General features: G+C 56.4%; 2 protein-coding genes across 2 annotated transcripts; one reads left to right on the top strand and one right to left on the bottom strand.

Annotated features, from left to right (window-relative positions):
• Window positions 1-240: 240 nt before the first annotated feature.
• Window positions 241-3,117, bottom strand: VOLCADRAFT_79158 (uncharacterized protein). Its single transcript, XM_002946399.1, has 6 exons — window positions 2,895-3,117; window positions 2,501-2,657; window positions 2,153-2,296; window positions 1,489-1,702; window positions 1,099-1,176; window positions 241-776 (listed from the first exon to the last, which is right to left on the bottom strand). Exons 1-6 carry the CDS (start codon window positions 2,968-2,970, stop codon window positions 693-695), a joined length of 753 nt encoding a protein of 250 aa, XP_002946445.1. The 5' UTR covers window positions 2,971-3,117; the 3' UTR covers window positions 241-692.
• A 1,602-nt stretch (window positions 3,118-4,719) lies between these two features.
• Window positions 4,720-13,028, top strand: VOLCADRAFT_86737 (uncharacterized protein; the record flags this gene model as incomplete). Its single annotated transcript, XM_002946566.1, has 16 exons — window positions 4,720-4,880; window positions 5,570-5,798; window positions 6,154-6,216; window positions 6,892-7,029; window positions 7,370-7,466; window positions 8,168-8,298; window positions 8,794-8,964; window positions 9,297-9,457; window positions 9,812-9,974; window positions 10,462-10,615; window positions 10,786-10,883; window positions 11,198-11,275; window positions 11,530-11,766; window positions 12,155-12,373; window positions 12,610-12,759; window positions 12,921-13,028. 16 exons carry the CDS (start codon window positions 4,720-4,722, stop codon window positions 13,026-13,028), a joined length of 2,358 nt encoding a protein of 785 aa, XP_002946612.1.
• Window positions 13,029-14,576: the final 1,548 nt, after the last annotated feature.

The raw sequence follows: 14,576 nt of genomic DNA, 5'->3' as shown, positions 1-14,576 counted from the left end.
AGGAGGTGCTCCCGCACATCACAACATTTACCCCGCGTTCAGGGAGTTTGTGAGCTTATGCAGTTTAGGCTTTGCTGTTGGGCATTGGCGGCTAACAGAGCGCGCAAGATACGTCGTTGTGTACCTAGGGAGGAGCGGGTGTGCCCCTGCTGCGGCACTGATAGCCATATTGAAGATGCAAAGCACATCTTGCTGGACTGTCCAATGTACGGTGCAATCAAATCTGTCTTCATCATGACGCCGGCATACTTGGTTATAAAAGCCTCATCAGGCAGGCAGAAAATGGCATGAATTTAATCCTTCAGGAAATCCAAATGCCCTTTACGCCCCTAACCGCTATACCGCTAAAAGAACGGACTCCTGCATGTCCGATCTGTGTATAGACCTCGTTCCCTCATGTAGCCGAGGAAGGACAGCACCCACGCCCCATTCCGCCTTACCGAGCTACCCGACCGGGCAAAACACTTCATCATTTGCCGCTACCACTTGCGGTTCTTCCCAATGCAACGGTGCAGAAACACAAAGCTCGATGGCAAACAGCAACGAAGCCAACCCCTGCGGCAGCACTTACGAGTGCATATGCTGCGCCCTATTTTCCAGTATGATACACTGCGAACTTGCGAGCTGAATGAATCACAACGCAGCTCAGCTGGGAGAAACCTCCCCCACAACCATCCTCATGGGGTCAATCATCAGTCGTCAAAATCCGAGCTTTCATCTTGGTCGTCTCCGCCGTCCACCTTGTTGTCCACCATGCGAGCCACCATCGCTTTGATCTGCAATAAGAGTGAGTAGTTAGGGCCACCGGCAAGACGGCGGGGTTTAAGTTGCTCAAGCCGCCTGCACAAAAGATGCCTGTGAACACCATGACAGACTCCTAACGCGCCTGCCGCAATCATCTGTCCAACTCGCTAGGTGGCCCGGCTGCGACTGAAGCCGCCTGCGTGGGGCCTATGAAGCTGGCCCTGCATCCCTGCCCGTCCTCCCCCTATCACATTGCCCATCTAGTACATAGCCAATCACTGGATTGGCGGCTCTGGAACCCACATCCCCCCGCCGCCACTTTCGACCCGCAACCATGCCCCGAACCCGAAACACCTGCGCCTTCTGCGCCTGCTCCTCATCTTCCTCGGGACTCGCACACACGGGACCCCAGGAGTTGAGCACCAGCGCTACCTGCAGGTTGAGCGGGTGGACGGGAAAAATTGATGTAAGAGGACGGGAAACGGTAGGCGGCGGTAACGGCGAGGTGCTAATGCGGAGCAAGGGTGTCCGTCGAGGATGACTAATGGGGGTAAAAAGTGTAACCGTGCCAATGCGACGGCGGACATGCCGCCAACAGAAAGGTGATTAGCAAGCAGGCCAACGAGCAAGCGAACAGGTATATAGGCAACAGACAGGCATATAAGTAAGCAGACCGCACATGGCGACATGCCAACAGGCGGGCCGGTAGGCAGGTAAGGCAGGCAGGTACGCGCCCACCCTCACCTGTTCCGGAGTGATTCGCTTGGGCCCGCCAAACACATTCAGGCCGACAGAGTGCTTCAAGCACTGCGTGTCATGGTACAGGAGCAGCGTGGGCAGGTTCGCATCCGGATACTTGGGTATGGCGTCCGTTGAGACGATGCGCACAAACTTGGTGGAGGGGTACTTGGCTGCAAGCTCGTCTAGGCACTGCTGCAGCAGCCCACAGCCGGCGTGCCTGGTGCGAGGATTGACATGGCATGACATCACTTTCCAGTGGTGAGCAGCCAACACGGCGAGGAGAAACCCAGATTAATATAACGAAAGATGACATGGCGGTGCACCCAGCGGAACTATTATGCGTGGAGGGGCGACGCGACCTATTCAGGCGGGAAGGGGCTGCCCGCGCGTGAATACACCTGAATACCTCGTCCAGACACCTAGACGACACCACCATGGAGCTCAGCCCAATTTGTCGATAGTAAGCCGAATGCAGTCCTCGAAATGCAATCACCCCTCAGAAGATATTCACATAGTATCTTGTCACTTGCGTCACATTTTCAATCCCCGGCCCGCACCCGTAGCCAGACTGCCGACCCGCTCCCCAGCAAGCTCTCACAGCCCCACCCTGCCGTGAGCCCTGGCGGGGACTCGGCTGGCCGCACGCTCCGAGCGCTCGCAACCTCACCCGTCTTTGAAGAGGTGCACCACCACCCACACATCCGGGCCCGCGTTCGTGACCTTCTCAACAAACTCGCCGCCGCGAATGAGCTCCACAGAGCCGAACCGTGGCCGTGCTGCTGCAGCTTGGAGTTCCTTGATTCGCTGCTGCCTGTGGCAGGAGGAGAATGGCGGGTGGAGGACCAGGCTCTAGCATACGTACCAGGGCCAGGGGCACGCCGGGGCCATGACCAAGCAACAGGATCTAGACCAGGTAGTAGAGTCTAGGATGGAGAAGAGAGGCAGAGTAGGCAGGCCTTGGAGAAAGCAGGCTGGAGGTGCGAACCCCGGGGCACGGGGCTCTGTTCCTATCCACCTGTAGTCCTCCAGAAAGCGGTCGTCCTCAAAGACGTCCTCCGCCTCATGCAGCTCCGCCTCATCACGCCGCTCCACCCAGGCCACGTCCCGCACTGCCTCCACCTCCGGTTTGTACGGGTCAGGCTTCCAGACAGGCGGTTTCGGAGGGATGTTGCCTGTCATTCAAAAAAGCACGGAACTGGCCTTGAAATCAGGAGGTTCAAAGAGGTCGGTTTGCAGGGCACACGCGCCTGCCTGTATGGATAAAACGTACCCGGGCCCCGCTATCTCCCAGGCCCCGCTGATGAATGCACGCGGGACTTCTTGTGCAGCGATCTTACGAGCAATAAGGCGCCATTCATGAAGGAGATGCGTGTCACATGGCGCGCTGCTCTCCTTGTGACCAACCTCACCTAGCCGACGCTGGATGTCTTCCCACTGCGTTGTCTCGCCTTCCGGGCCCTTGTAAACAGTGTGGTATTCCGTCATAGCTGGCTAGATGGACGGGCTGCACGTGATGTGGATCCCCAATACAGTGCAGAAGGCCGGTCTTAGCCCGTTTTCCCGTGTAGTCTGCCCCGTTGAAACTCGAGGAGATGCCGGGGCCTATCTGGGCCCGGCAGGGCGGAAAATCGACGCTTGGAACACAATGCAGTTCATATAGGCAACAAGACCGTTGCTGTCCTGTCCTTGATCGCTCCTGTTATTTGAGCCTGGAGGCGTACGAATCAACAGCCTGCGCAGCCAGCCTCAGCCTGGGGATAGTCGATCTGCTGGGCCGATGATGAGTAGCAAAAAGCTATTGATCTCGGATATATGAAGAATTTAGACAAGGTAAAACAAAGGCACTACGCTAGAAGCAAGAAGGTCTTAAAGCGTAAAGCGGCGACTACCAGCATATTTTTCGACGTGGGATGATATCTGCTTTTATACTCGCAATGGAGGGATACTAGGTCGTTTTGGGCCAGGTAGGCCTTGGGTGCTAATGGGGGAGGAGTCGTACTCTCTAGCCTCGTAGCTGAAGCGAACATTGGTTCAGCACACACGGGCGAACCGGTTACAGTCATTAACATATAGATAACCCCACAAAACAAATAACATTCCATTTCCTTTTCTCGATTTTGTGGGACTGATAGAATTACATCTTTGGCCACGGATGGAGTCGTGGGTGTGAACTAGGCCACATACAAAAATTGCGTACCTTTTACAGTTTTTCCAGGATTGACGTTGCCCAGGCTTGGGGATCACACGGAAGGAGCGTACCCGGGCTAGGCCTGAAACAACGCGTGGCTTGTATACAGACGGCTTGCATGTTATAAGACATCTTTAATTTTTTTCCATTGTTCCAGAAGGTGAGCAGAAGAGCCTTAAGGGTCAATGTCCTGGTGGATGGCACCTAAGTGTGGTGACGAGCAGGCGTTTCGGGCGCACATTTAGTATGTATACAGGGCCAGTGTTTCTACGCGCTCAAATTTGCTGAGCGCCCGGTCCCTAGGAAACGTGCAAAGGGAATCACCAGCAACTCGGTTCGTTGGACGGGTGGCCTGTCGCTCAGGCCTGGACCCTTGCGGTAATATGTGCTTACGTATATTATCCTATCGCCTTGCTTAGCAGAGTGGATGCGGACTGTGGGGCTTCCAAAGGTCTGACCCGGATGACATGTCGAACGGCAACGGTTGCGCTGCCCTGTTTGGTTCGCATGGCTGCAGATGGGGCCTCCCGCCCAGCCGGGCTTACGAGAGCGAGCGGTTCACCCGTTCTTGCTTAAGCTCTTCTGCAGCACTCCTTTCACAGCTTCCGCAGCTGCACCAGTACAGTCCTTGAATTCACCGGCAGATTTGTCACCTACATCCTCACCTGTTCGCTCCAGGCCAGGTGCGTGATCACATGCAGTTCTCGACGTGCAGGTTTCACATGACATAACCATCGTAACCTTACCCAGATGCATGACCAGGACCACAGCCGTTGGGCCTGAGCTGCTCTTTTGCCGCTGCTAGGGCTATAGCCGTTACCGCTGTTCACGCACTTCGGGTCTGATCAAAGCTTGCAACATAGCTCGCATGACGGCAGGCACACGGCGGACAGGCGCACCACTTCGATCCGATGTGCTGTGGTTTCCAAGGGTGCATGCACGGCTCTGCAAGATGTTCTAGCCGCAATGTTACGTTCCTCTGCCCGCTTGCAGCTAATTCAATATCTGGGCCCCTTCGGGCCGAGTCCCCTGCGCGGCCGAGTACCATGCGCACCAGCATGGCCGGAACAGGAACCGCAGCCGGAGCCGGAGCCGGAGTCGGAACGGGGCGACGATCAGACACCGGTATCTTCACTGCCATCCATGCCGCAGCGGCGTTTCACGTGGCTGGACGTGCGGGTTCTGCCAGTGGGGCAACTGGCAAGCGGTGGGTTGAGGGGGTATTGTCGAGGACAAACCTAAGATGGGTACATGGCTTCCTGCCATTCCTTGATGCGCCCAGTGGGAGTGAGACAAGGAGTATGTTAATGCTTCGCGTGGAGTAGCAGCTGGGGCAGCGTGGGCAGGGTGTAAGGCGTATCTTGAAGGGCGGCGTACAGGATGCGCTGCGAATGAGTGCGTGGAAGCTTAACCTCCAGTTGGCGCCGTCAAAACGTGCGCGGAAGGCGGAAGTTCGACAGGTTGACAGCACGGCCGCTGTGCGGATTTGGGTCGCTGCGCCAAGCTCGTGAGGGTTCAGAAACGCGTTTAGTGCAGGTTTTGCGTGTGCAGACAGCTTCCACTGCACGAGTGATTGCACTGTCCGAACCAGAACCGCTTTGCAGCGTGTTGTATGGGACATGAGACTTTTGCATGGGCATGATTGCAGCCAGCCATGCCTGCGCACCGGAGCTTCAGCTTACAAGGATGGGTGACAAGGGTGGAGGATGTAGACTCGGTTATAATCCCCATAGCTAGGGTAGCCAGACACCGCATAAGTGTGGTGCATATTACGTGCCGAAGCGGGCCTTTGGTGCTTTCCTGGAGGCGCGTGCGCAAGTAAGTACTTAGGGCAACTACGGAATAGACGCTCCTGCCAGCCGTCTTCATGCACGCATGCCTCTCTCCTCGCACCAGCTCATCTTGGGACACGACGCGGATTTTGGAAGAGGACAGTGGGGGGAGCTGGCTCCCGCCTTTAGCTGAAGCCAGCCGAACGCGCCCTTTGACCAGGGGCGACGTGAGCGCCAGTACTATCCTGGTTCGGAAGGCTCTGGAATCTGGGAAGGAGTCTCCGAACGTGGAGCGTAGCAACGGCTCGGTGGGGAGTGGGAGCAGCAAAGCCGGAATACGCGCCGCACCACAGGTGTGCCTAGGATGGGCATGGGCAGGCAAGCGTGACAAAGATTGTTTAAAAATGGTGCTTCCTTGGCAGGGTATGCGAGCACGTTGCCTCGCGGTGATGGAATCTAGGGTAATGCATGGGTCCTGCATTTAGCATGTGAAAACAGCCCCGCCCTCGAGAGCGAAATGCGACGGGCGGCTTGCTGGGCGGGCTGGGAGGGCTACTGCTCTTCTTTCCGAATCCAATGGTTTGTAGGTTGTTAATCTGGGTTTCGGTTGCATGGCCATTGGCGCGTGCTATTGTTGTTCTGTGGCGTGCAAATATTGATCCTGTGGTCCTGACAGCTGCGACACCGTGCTGTGCAACCGCCATGTAGGTCCTGTTGGGAGACCGCAGCGTGGCGGAGGTCATGTCCAACTTCGTTAAACCGGAAAGCTTGGTAGGTTGAGGCCAATTATTGCTTTGCCCATCGTGGGGGGACCCTGAATTCGAGGATTCGAGTCAGCGGAGCTAAGGCACCTGGCACCCTGGGTTAGCATTGTGGTTTCGGTGCGGCTACGAACGAGCATACGCCTTATCGTGCTTCACCTTGTGCTTCACCTCTTAGCGGAACCTATGCCTTGCTGATGTTTGGGTTTAGATTGGTTCCGGAATGGGAAAAATACAGCAACGTGGCGCAGGTAAAGTTGCTTAAGAAGCTTGGCAGCTGGGCGACTGGGCGGGAACGTGGCTTGTGTGGGAACTGCCCCAGTCTCCTTTTTCAGGTTTAACTTGCGTTGGTCGTTAGGGCCTGCGCGTCTCTCTCCTGGGCCTTTTACTGTATCAGCTAGAAGTAGAGGAAGTGACACATGCAAGCTATATCCACAAATATGCATGGGAAACCAGCCTAAGCGGTTATACAGGTTTGTAGAGGGCAGCGTGATAATTGCCTGTTTTGCTCTGCTTTTTGTCCGTTCACATGGTGTTCGATGTCGCCTCTGTTTGAGGGGTCTGGACAGAATACCCGTACATGCGCATGGATGCGTCAGGGGGTGCGAATTACAAGTGACCTGCTTACCACCTTTCCTTAGAGTTCCTTGGCTTGGCTGTGCGGCTTTCCCTTCCCCTTCAACAGTCGATGAAGACGAATTACTTGTGGGCACTGCTGGCGGGCGCATGCCGGCTGGAGGGCGTTGAAGGGGACTGCTTCACAGCAGACCTTCATGAGCGGGACGGTAACCACGAATACTGGCGGCGAGCATCGGGGGAAAAGGTACGCGAGTATGTGACAGCTCTTGTCAAGGAAGTGCAGTAGCCACCATCCGTGTCTAGGCCGACATTCGCCGGATCGTGGGAAAGGGGAGAGCGTATTCGGTAAAATAGTAGCCGCCGAACTCTGAACGTGTTCTGACGCTTTGTGATCAGCGCCAACGCTTCGTAAATGCACCTTCTGCTGTGTTTAAACAGCTAAAAATCAGATCCGTGCTCTGTTGACGTGGCGCAACTGAGCCATAATCGCCGCGCTGCACCTTGTGTGCAAATGTGGGATGTGCTGTTCTACTGCTCATGCTCGGCATGTTGCTTGTGCATCCACCGAACCTACATGGCCACAGATTTACGGCCCCGTAACGTATTTCGTGAGCCATTGCTGGCAGTACAAGCTCGGGGACCTCGTGGGCATGATCCTGCAGCACTACGACGAGCTGCCGGGTATGGAAGGGAAAAGGGGGGGGGTTGGGATACAGAATTGGGTTGGGAAAGAATATAAACCTTGGAAAGGGAGTATCGGAGTATAGGAAAGGGCAACACGCGGACCCTGGCAAGGCTGCGACTCATCAGGTTCCTCATTTTAATGATGATGGACAGCTGTAGCTGTCCGTGGGCATATCCAGAACGCAGACCGGAAGTGAGCAGCGAGGGCGTGCCTGATAATGGGGTCCTTGCTGGCGCCCTGTGGCGGGTGCTCGGGGAGATTGAAGCAGCATGAATGCCCCGCTGTTAAGCCGAAGCCTTAAGTTGAGCTGATTAGCTGTTTACGAAGCCGAGTCCATGATGAAGCCAGAAAGAAGTTGAGGTGAAGTTGAGATGAAGTCCAATTGGAATTTAGTCGAAGCTAAGTTGCGGAATGCAGATCGGCTAGAGGGAATCAACTTAGGTTGAGCCCCACTCGAAGTAAGGAGTGAGCCCATAGCCCTCGGGTTGTAGCCTAGGCCTGGATTGTAGCTTAGGCGAAGCCCCCCTTTCATACCCGGTTTGCGGTTGGGACATGAGCTGGCTTGAAGTCGGTCTGGGACATGAGTCAATGGGGGTTTTCCATGGGAGGTCCGGGGGTCCGCAGAAGCAGCACAGCAGAGTTCATCCGCCCTGCGTGCTCCGTCCCATGTGCACTCGTGCCGGCGACATGACCCCAGAGACGGACGGCGGGCGGCTGTTTGTACCCGTGTTCTACTGGGTGGACATCTTTGCGGTGACACAGCACTTTGTGGGTGACTTCACGGAGCACCCGGACGCGGACTTCAAGGGGGTCATTGAGGCAGCCAAGGTGGGGGGAGGTCGGGATCCTGGGACCTGCGGAGTCAAGGTCAAGGGTAGGGGGATGCAGCATGCGATGCTCTGGCGCTTGCGGCGCGTTGGGTGCCGTTAGTTTCCATGCGTCCTGGGCAAGGGGAAGGGGTTCGTAGCTGCTCCTAATGGGGGAACCGGGAGCAGATGTGCGGAACCGGGGGATTGAGAATGAGAATCGCAGCATGGACTGCCGGAAATGGCATAAGCTTTACGCTGCACGTGTGTGCGACCAGCTTTCCTGACGAAGGGGACGAAGGTGATAAGCTACACAGCATCGATTATAAGAATGGTTTTAAGATATCTAAGGCCACCCATCCCCAACGATATCCTGATGTGTTCAGTTCCCACACCACGTGCTATCCTTGTCGAACCGCTGCACCACCCCCAGAAATGTCCGCTGCCCGATGGAGCAGTTCTCTTGACGTTCCGCCGTTTCCTTGTATCTTTCTCCACCTCGCCTGTGTGAGTACAGGGTGGTGTGCTCTTCTCCATGGCGCCCTGGCGGAACCCGCTGTCCGTGAGGCGTGTGTGGTGCTTGTTCGAGGCGCTGACAGCGTTGTCGTTAAACCGCGAGATTAACCTGATGACCGATTCCTTCGACTCGACTGCGAAAGTTGATATCTTGCTGCCGCTATTCACCAGGGTAGGTTTTGCGGTATCCCTCGTATTAAGCTTTGCCTTTCTTAGAATGATGTTTGCAGACGTATGCATCTTGGACTGGTCAACGTTTGCCGTCTGGCAGGCAATGTCTTGACTCCATCCTGCTGCATATCTTTTCGGTACCGCCCTGCTTAACGCTTCCCCTGCTGGCTTTCCTTTATGTGGCCGCGTGGAAATAATGCATCGTGGCCGCGTGGATGATCTCCACCCTTGCATCACGTTTTGTGTGCCTCACTGCAACATGCTCTCAGCATCACGCACCGTCTGCGTTATTTATACGCCGCTCCTAATCCTCATGTCTGTTGGTCCGAGCAGCAAGTGGTGGAGATGTTGGATGTTCGCAACGCCGAGGCGACCATGGAGAAGGACCGCGACTACATCATGGCGCTCGCGGAGCGGACGCTGGGCATCAATCGCTTTAACCAGACACTACGCACGGCGCTGTACCACGAAATTTGCGAGGCCATGATCCTGCGGTGAGTCTTTTTTGCGCGCATAGAGCGTGCGGTGCGCTTGTAGCTGCTCCCCGCTGTGTGCTGTGTACTTCACGCTGCTGCCGCAGCTGTTGCGGCTGACAGCCGTAGCTGCAAGATCCCATGTGTGTGAGGGGGGTTGGCTCAGGGGAGGCTGGATGATATTCGCTTGCCTGCCCGTCTCCCCATCTCCCTTTGCTAAACCCGTTGCCTTCTTCCTGTTCTCATCTGGCACGGGCGCTTGTAGCCTACCAGTAGGCGCTATACGCCTGCGGTGTGCCGAGACGAGACTATGGTCACTTATGTCCGTCCGTCTTCGGGCCATGCTCACTTTGCTGTTCCACTGATGTGCCTCAGGGCCGTGGTGACGGGTGAGACAGATGAGGGCCGCAAGCTGTTGGAGCGTGGCATCATCATCTCCAATGCCTCGCTGCGCTTCATGCCCAAGCGCGACTCCGCAGGCAAGGAGGTGGAGCGAATCCGGGACACCGGCCTCATGTTATTGTCGGATGCAGTCAAGGTGAGGTGACCCACGGGTCATGTTATAGCATCGCCAGAGCAGAAGCGCGGATTTGTGTGGGGAGAAGAAGATGCAGGCCGTGGACTTATTATCCGCCGTCACCTTCTAGCAGTCACGTTGCTGATACCCAGCAGCCTAGATGGGCAACATGTCGAGGGTGATAACTTGGTTGCGCTTGCTTATGAGGCCCGAATGACCCCACCAGCGGCCGCCGTCACATATCGCTGGCATGCTCCATCACGACGACGTGCAGATGAGGGAAAGCCCCGATCATCTCCACAGCAAAACCTCGCGTACTGGGGCCCTTCCCTCGATGGTGAGGGCGTATAGAAATGGGAGCTCCGTGCGTTAATCGGCATATACCTCCCAAGTACCACGCCTCTGGCGATGTTCTCCGCTCTCACGCGATGAGTGGTACTGCTTAATGCGTGTACGCCCGTTCAGCGCTGCTCGCCTGCCGGTCTGCGTACCCGCTTCTGTTCCACAGTCTTGCCCTAAGCTGGAATCGCTGGTGGTGTATACAGCTGCCGAGACGGACGTGACACCCAACGGTCTGACCACCTTGGCCAAGGGGTTGACAGGGCACCCGGCGTTAAGGCACCTAGCGGTCGGCCGCCACCCTCTTCTGGCATCAATCCCAGGTGGGCTATCGCTTGGGACCCACATCCGCCAGCAACCTTGACTGGGCGTTGTCCTATCCTATTACGCTGGCCTCGGTCCAGAGCTGAGGGTGGCGTGGTCTATTGGTAAATGTCATGGTGTAAGGAGAAGCCCTGCCGCCCGTGTATTTCTCCATGTGTATTGTGCGCAGGCACGGGTGGATCGCTGGGTCGCACCTCGGTATCCGCCTACGCGTCGTTGCTGTCGACCAATCGAGTATTGACGCACTTGGACCTGTCGTACAACAAGGTACAGTTTGGCTGCGTTGTCTAACCGGTCAAGTGTGCAGCAGCGCAAGCTCTGTGCTGGCTGGTGTCTGCCCTGTTCGTTGAGCGTCATGATTTGACCTGTGATTAGGAACAGAACGCATGCACATGGGAGGGCCATATAACGCAAGCGTGAACCATATCATGCCGTTAGCCGTGTGCTATGACGAGTTGCATGAGCAGGAGTGGGCTGTTGCTCAATCCGCTTCAACACCGGTTTTGCGCAACATCTAGATGATGAGCACACGTGGCCTGGGTCTGACCTGACCTGCACCTTGTCGTCACTTTCGCCCCCAGCTTGGACCCGATGGCGTTGTGGCGTTTGCACCGGCCCTGGCCGGCAATCGCACTCTCGCGGTGCTCAAGCTTAGACAGGTACGCAGCAGCGTGGAGCTTGCTTGCCAGGACGGTAACGAGGGAAAGTTAGCGCAGGGACTACCACACTAATTCACATTTCACCTCCCGACCCTGTCTTGCCCGGCCTTTCCTTGCTTCCTCTTATTGCTCTCGTGCCTGTCCGTCACGACCCTGCACCATGTGCCATGCAACATGATATGTGCGCCGGACTGTCCTGTTTTATGCCACGGCCGTTTTTTTTATTTGGAACCTTTGCGGCACCCATTTCGCAGGTTGGCATGGACGGCGCCTCGGCCATTACCTTGGCGGATAATTGCATGACGGCCGAGGGGTTACGTGACCTGGACATCAGCTATAATCCCGAAATGGGTGATAGGGCGGCGCCCGCTCTCGTCAAGCTCATGAGCCACAAGGGGCTCACCGTGTTGCGGGCGCAGTGCTGCAGATTTGGCTGGCAGACGGGCAAGGCGCTCATCGGCGATCAGCTCACAAGGGCGGGGAGCATCCGGGTGGGTTGCGCGAGAGCGAGAACGTGTCGGCGAGTGGGCCTGCGGTGTGGACGGGCTCTGGGCTCAGGGCACTCGTAGCCGCGCCGGGGTGACGGCTCTAGCGCCGTTTGTGGCGTTGGCTGTTGGTTCAAGCGTTGCCATGTCAGCATGTTTTCTTGGGGCCTGTTGGTAGGCTGGACGTCGGGCAGTGAAGTATTTCCGTCCTTGACCGTCCATAGCATCCATGGCATCTTGGGTGTTGCTCTGTCCGTCGCTCGGTTTGGATTCACGTTCCGTTGTCAGCCACGGTCACATCCCTGCGGTGCGGCAATTAATGCCCTCCGTCTCCCGGCTCATTTCATTGCGCACTGCTGTTCTGCTTCTCCCCGTTTTCTACTCCGCCCGCCAGGAGCTGAGTCTGGGCTGTGTGGTCCAGGGCAGCGGCAACGCCATCTCCCAGGACACTTCGGATTGGAACCACCTGTTGATTGACACGTCCGGGCCCAACGGCGGCAGGACCTCCCGTGCCGTGCCAGCTCATGGCGACGCGCTGGTGGCGCTGGCGGGCGCGTTGCGGCAGGGCTTCAAGACGTTGGAGCGGTTAGACCTTCGGGGCTGCTTCATGGGGGTGAGCAGGGACGTAGCAGGACGGTGCGCCAGGGGATGGTCGCGTCACTGGGTGAAGGGTTTGACGGCAGCAGCTCTCGCCACGGTTTAACGAGCTATGCACGAGCGCCTCTGAGCCGTGAGCTCCCTGGTCAGGTTTCTTGGTTACGCCGCGCCATGCTTCTCTTGCCGCTCCATCCCTTGTCTTCGTCGCATTCGTGCTGCATTGAGCTTTGCATCACGCCTGTCGATTCGTAGGCCAACGTGGGTGGTGAGAGCGCGGGACTGCGGGATGCGCTGATGAGCGGCCTCAGCAGCGTGCGTCGAGGAGCCGCATTCGGCAGCTTGCGGTTCTTGGACATGCGGTCTTGCAACCAGCCGGAGCTGCTCAAAATGGAGGACAGCGAGGTGAGAGGCAGAAAGGAAGTAGGATGAACAATATGACGCTAACAAGGCCCTAGCAACACGAACGCACCCAAAGCTTTTTCTTCATCATAAAACCTTGTCCCTAATGAGTCTTCAAACTTTTAGATGTACGCCGGTTCTTAATACATCCTTTGTGCCTGCAGGTCGAGCTGCTGTTGAAGCACGGTGGGCTAAACCTTCTGATCAAGGATTTTAAGCGGACGGGCATCAAGGGTGGCGTACTCCGGCAATACGTGCAGTACGATGCATGAAAACCTTCACCCAACGGTAACGAGGCCTTATCCACCTGGAGCAGCAGCGCATTCGCCAGTAACTAGTGCTGCAAGGGGTGCAGTCACCTAGGACGGCAGGGGAAACACTGCTTGCCCACGATGCCCAGAGTTTGCATCCCATGACCTTGTATCCTGAGGGCGATTCTTTTTTGACTACTGGCGCAGACGCATTGAGAATATGCAATGTTTTGACGCTGAAATCCAATCCGTCAAGCGCCACAGCGTGTTACTTCGCATTGTTGCTTGCTTCGATGCAGTGGGTATGTCCCCCGTCCAGGGGAGAAGCCTGGATAAGGGTCCTTAGAACACGTGCAAAGTGATCATGTTCTCATGTTCGCTGTGAGTTGCGCGGGTTATCCAGCGCGCATACTGGCGGAGGCAGCGGCTTGCGCGCGATGCAGCGCATTGCTGCCGTAGACCCGGGCGACCGATGGTGAGCGGAATGCTGCTCAGAGGAACCCCCTCGGGAACCAGAGTGGATCCCTGTCTACGTGCTGGAGGATGTGGCGGGCCCGAGTCGACGAAGTGCAAATTGCGTTTCGGGATGGGATTCTTATCGGTCCCGACAATTTCTCTAGTTATGCACCCCCATCGATCCCGACAAGTTACCGTCGGTCAGTCGTTCCCGAGCTCCCCGTGGTTGCTGCTAATGCTGATGGTGGCGTAATGGCTCGCGGAGTTTGAACATCTACTTGAACCCAGGAAACGTTACACCATTGCGCATGATGGTTTGCTCATTTTAGACATGCACGCTGCGAAAGAGGCCTGCAGTGGTGGGGTGACACACCCCAAAGGCCCGAAGCGATAGGAAACAGCATGGTTGGCAGTTCCAGGGTGGTAAGGGAAAGTTGAGAGTAGAAGGATGGGGGACGGGCTATGGGACGTAACAAGGTAGCGGGCTGGTCGCCCGCGAAGGTGCCAGCCGACTCATGGGTACATGCACGGTTCTTGCCCTTGTAGCTGTCGGCAGGTATGGTTTTGGTGCGTGCCTGGTGGTGAAGCTGGCGATCACGGCGTCCTGTCGGCTCCTTTTGTTCTTATGGTGTTTACGTAATTCATGTCGACGACCACACACGATGTACTCTTTAGGCCTTTGATGGCACGGTATGGTACACTGACCAACACCATCCTGCACGGGGTTGGTTAAATATGCCTTAAGTTTCGCAAGTGGTGATGTCACATGACTGTTGACAATCCTGGCGGCCTGGAGCAGACGCCGCATCCGCGCGAGTTTGCCGGCATAGGAGACGACAATTTGGGCCGCTATCTCTGTGCTTCTTGTCCGTGCTTGCGACATAAACACGCCTTTTTCCCCTCGGCCACCTTGCGCACGGGTAAGGACCGGCTCTGCATCATCATCTTATCTGTGAACACAAACATGACTCCATGCAACACTCTTAAGGCGTTCACCGGTTCGGTCTGGTCCTTTACCTGTGAACCTTAGTTGGTTTGTTATTCGCGTATTAGTCGGATTTGCGTATGGACCGCCATTAGGGAGTGAATGCCTGGGAATGCAATCTCATCCTT

Source organism: Volvox carteri (genome assembly GCF_000143455.1).
Source record: "Volvox carteri f. nagariensis unplaced genomic scaffold VOLCAscaffold_3, whole genome shotgun sequence".
Taxonomy (NCBI): Eukaryota; Viridiplantae; Chlorophyta; class Chlorophyceae; order Chlamydomonadales; family Volvocaceae; genus Volvox; species Volvox carteri.
The sequence above is the reverse complement of the archived record's forward strand: the minus strand, read 5'-3'. Positions and strand labels throughout refer to the sequence as shown.

Excerpts from the sequence above, each read along its gene's own strand:
- VOLCADRAFT_79158 (XM_002946399.1), bottom strand. The coding sequence starts at position 2,970 with ATGACGGAATACCACACTGTTTACAAGGGCCCGGAAGGCGAGACAACG. Across the intron at positions 1,703-2,152 it reads GTGCACCTCTTCAAAGACGG|GCACGCCGGCTGTGGGCTGC; the intron begins GTGAGGTTGCGA and ends TCCTCGCACCAG. Across the intron at positions 1,177-1,488 it reads AGCGAATCACTCCGGAACAG|GTAGCGCTGGTGCTCAACTC; the intron begins GTGAGGGTGGGC and ends CTCAACCTGCAG.